The sequence below is a fragment of the Myotis brandtii genome, unplaced genomic scaffold (genome assembly GCF_000412655.1).
Source record: "Myotis brandtii unplaced genomic scaffold, ASM41265v1 scaffold30, whole genome shotgun sequence".
Lineage (NCBI taxonomy): Eukaryota > Metazoa > Chordata > Mammalia > Chiroptera > Vespertilionidae > Myotis > Myotis brandtii.
Window position 1 is genome coordinate 3,086,584 of NW_005361458.1, and position 4,481 is coordinate 3,091,064.

Genomic DNA, 4,481 nt, shown 5'->3' on the forward strand with positions numbered 1-4,481 from the left:
TGCGTGTTACCTCTGCCTTTCTCCTATGCTCCAAGGGCCCTTCTACTATCTCTGTAACTTTATCAATGAACTTCTCTCATTAAAAAAAAGCAAGCAAGCCCTGGCCAAGTGTGGCTTAGTTGGTTGGGCATCATCTCGTGCACCAAAAGGATGCTGGTTCTATTCCCAGTCAGGGCACATGCCTGGGTTTTGGATTCAATCCCTGGGGGTGGGTGTGCAGGAGGCAGGTGGCCAATGTTTTGCTCTGATGTATTGATGTTTCTTTGTGTCTTTCCCTCTCCCTTTCTCTCTCTGTAAAAGTCAATGAAATTCTTTTTGTTTGTTTGTTAATCCTCACCTGAGGATATTTTTCCCATTGATTTTCTAGAGAATGGAAGAGAGAGGGAGAGACAGAATCATCGATGTGAGAGAGAGACATCTGGTTGTCTCCCGCATGTGCCTCTGCGCCGGGGATCGAGCCTGCAACTGAAATACCTGCCCTTGACGGTAATCAAACCTGGGACCCTTCAGTTCACAGGCTAATGCTCTAACCACTGAGCACTGGCTAGGGTTCAATAAAATTCTTTTAATGAATAAATAAATAAAAGAGCTCCCACAGAGCTCCCTAGCCCCTTCTGCCATGTGAGAGAGAAGTCTTCAACCTGACCATGCTGGCAGCCTGACCTTGGACTTCCTGTCTTCAGAACCGTCAGAAATAAATTTCTGTTGTTTATAAGCTACCCAGTCAGTGATATTTTGTTATAGGAGCCAGAATGGACTAAGACAGTTGGTAATAGAACATTATTTTAGTTTACGCTAAAGTTTTATAATCAAGATGCTACTAAATGACATCAGCATGAAAAGCCTGTGGACTCTTAACTTCATCCAGCAGCACTCTCTTTTAAAATGTCCTGGAAGTTACCACACTGAAGTCAAGTAATCTATTCACTTCTGTGATGTTATAAACCCAGAGGTTCCATTGTATTGGTTTGGTTTTGATTGGTAATTTAAGATCTTCATCAAACAAGATAATTACTACTAACTACTAGTATATTCCAGATGCTTCAGAAAAGCCTAATTATTCACAAGTGCAGTGTATGTACAGTAATATTGCATTTAACCTTATCAAAGGGTATAACATCTATTTGAGGAATCAAGAATACATACACCCACCCGGCTGGCATGGCTCAGTGGTTGGGTGTCGACCTATGAACCAGGAGATCACAGTTCGATTCCAATCAGGGCACATGCCCGGGTTGCGGGCTCAGACCCCAGTGTGGAGCGTGCAGGAGGCAGCTGATTGGTGATTCTCTCTCATCATTGATGTTTCTATCTCTCTCTCCCTCTCCTCCCTTCTTCTCTGAAATCAATAAAAATATATTTAAAATAATAATAATACATACACCCTGGTACGGGATAGTTCTTTTTATTAGAGACGCCTAAGGAATTCCTAGATACCCCTGACCTGTTAACTTTGTGCATTTTCATCAAAGAAGAGCTGTCTTTAGTTATATAACTTCCCAAGTGTTCTAAACTGGTGAACAAAAGTCACCCCACTCCTGGGGGGAAAAGCAACCCTCATGACAACATATAATTAGAATCATGTGGATTCCTATAAACTTGCAGTTGCTCCCAGTGCAGAAACCAGGGTATGTATCCCAACACTAAAATTGCAATCATATTAATCAAGAGAGTATTTGCAACTTGATCTTATTTACAATATTTCTTACTAAAACAAAGAACCCAAGAGCATAAGCACGATGCCAGATAAAATAGTACTTGCTATTTTATCTAAGAAATATGACTCTTCAAATACTTAAACCATTTGACAAAAGTCACTCATATTATCTGTGGAATCCAAAAGGTTTTACTACTGACCTTATGAAATATAACAGGGTATAAGACATTCACAGATAGGATAAGTTCCCCTTCTTCAATCATGTCTGCTGGATTTTCAGGCTTTTTTCCTATGGCATGTGACTCCTGAAGGAGGAAAACTAATTAATAAGAGACATTAAAATCACTACGACTCAGATAAGAGGCAGTGTGAAACAATGGCTATGAGCAATAACTGAGTCAAACAGCCATGATTGTGACTCCTAATTCTACTTCAAGAAAATTAATAAAACCTCTCTAAGCTTTAGTTTCATCTCCTGTAAGACAGAGGAAGTACTTATTTTATAGACCTGTTGCTGGGAATGTGCACATAAAGCAACTCGTAAGATGTCTGGCACTAAGTGCTTACCAACTGATAATAAAACAGGAATAATAGGAATATCAATTACAGTAACGTTGGTATAACATGGGCATTTACAACTACAAATCTTTCCATACCTCCTCTCATACTATTATGAGAGCCATTTGACAGATGAAGCCAAAGGTTCAAATTTACTTTAGGTAAAGGAGCAAGACAGGATGCAAATACAGATCTGTCTGGCTTTAAAACTCTTGCTCTTTACAACATTGTCACATCTTAGACCAAACCACACTTTCTTTTATATCTGCTTAGTAACTATGAAAAGGGGGCCGCCAGAGTACAAAATACATTTTAAAAGTCAGTGGGAGTGATGTCACACAAAATGGCGACAGAGGATCAGTCCCTCCACCAAAGCAACCAATAAGATGGGAAGAGAGACAGGAATGAACTATTTAGAACTGTGGAACCTGATCAGATACTCGTATCAACCAGGGGAGTGCTTAATGCAGGGACAAGCTGCTGATTTCTCATAAATGAGCAGAGGGTACAAACCAACTACCACTCACTCCCCCATTCTTCAGCCCTGCTGCAGATGTGGAAATAGCAGCCCATGGGCCTAGAAACGGTGGCTGATGCCAGGACAGGCAGTGGGGACCCTGTTCTCCAAATGTTAGTGCTTGTGTGTTTGGGTTGGTCTAGTGATGCTCTGAAGTACTGGGGCAAAAACTTGCCTTGGTTTTGGCTTCCCCCAACAGCAGTTATTGGAAACTTAAAGCAGTGGTTCTCAACCTTCCTAATGCCGCGACCCTTTAATACAGTTCCTCATGTTGTGGTGACCCCCAACCACAAAATTATTTTCGTTGCTACTTCATAACTGTAATTTTGCTACTGTTATGAATCGTAATGTAAATATCTGATATGCAGGATGTATTTTCATTGTTACAAATTGAACATAATTAAAGCATAGTGATTAATCACAAAAACAATATGTAATTATATATGTGTTTTCCGATGGTCTTAGGCGACCCCTGTGAAAGGGTCGTTCGACCCCCAAAGGGGTGGTGACCCACAGGTTGAGAACCGCTGACTTAAAGGGACAGGACCTGTTCTCATTTGTGGAGATAGACATTTAAGAAATGTCACTGGCTGACCACAGAGATAATGAAACAAAAACATCAGTGATAATACACAACACATAATACTAATTTGGAGAAATAGTTTGTAAAATCCCAAATAGCTCCAGCCCTCAACAAGTAATAAACATACTCAGAATGTCCAGTTCTCATTAAAAAACTTATAAAACACACAAAGAAACAGGAAAATATGGCCCACTTACAAGAAAAAAAGAATTTGACAGAAACCACCCTTGAGGGAGCCCAGATGTTGAAATTACTAGTCAGTGATGTTAAATCAACTGCCTTAAATGTACTCAATGACCTAAAGAAAACTATATACAGAGAGCTAAAGAAAATGAGGTTCTTTAATAAGATTAACAACCAATTTCTCACCAGAAACTATGTAGACAAGAAGGCAGTGGGACTACACATTAAAAACAATGGGGGGTGAGGGGGGAGGAGAGGGGAAGAGAAAACCCTGTCAGCCAAGAATTCTATACCTGGAAAAACTATCCTTCAAGATGAGGGAGAAATTGGGACATTTTTTCAGATAAACTACATAAGTAAATATGAAAGCCAGGTATTACTGTACTTTTGGTTTATAACTTATTTTATTCAAACACACAAAACAATATTTATAAATATGTTAATAGATACGTAGATAATATATGAAGATGTAATCTATGACAATAACAATCTAAAGGGGGAGGGATGGAGATGTATAGGAGCAGTGTACTGATTCTTCTGGATATTACTAAAACAAAGTTGGTATTATCAAAACTAGGTTGTTATAATTTTATTTATTTATTTATTTATTTATACATTTTTTAAATTGATTTTTTACAGAGAGGAAGGGAGAGGGATAGAGAGTTAGAAACATTGATTAGAGAGAAACATCAATTCAGCTGCCTCCTGCACACTCTCTACTGGGGATGTGCCCGCAACCAAGGTATATGCCTTTGACCAGAATCGAACCTGGGACCCTTCAGTACACAGGCCAATGCTCTATCCACTGAGCCAAACTGGTTAGGGCTATAATTTAAGATGTTAACTGTAATCCTCAAGGTAACCAGTAAGAAAATAAGTAGAACATATATAGAAGGAAAAGAAGGGAAGCAAAATGATACACCACAAAAAAGTCAACTAAATACAAAAAACACAGGAATAGAAGAATTGAGGAACAAAAAAAA

The 4,481-nt window shown here is 39.1% G+C and overlaps 1 protein-coding gene across 1 annotated transcript in view; it reads right to left on the minus strand.

Annotated features, from left to right (window-relative positions):
* The window catches only part of SNAPC3 (small nuclear RNA activating complex, polypeptide 3, 50kDa), a 36,363-nt gene that overhangs the window by 23,421 nt on the left and 8,461 nt on the right, over positions 1–4,481 (minus strand). Inside the window, exon 4 of the mRNA XM_014542371.1 lies at positions 1,858–1,962. Within this exon, the coding sequence (XP_014397857.1) occupies positions 1,858–1,962 (105 nt within the window). The remainder of the gene's footprint in view (positions 1–1,857; positions 1,963–4,481) is intronic.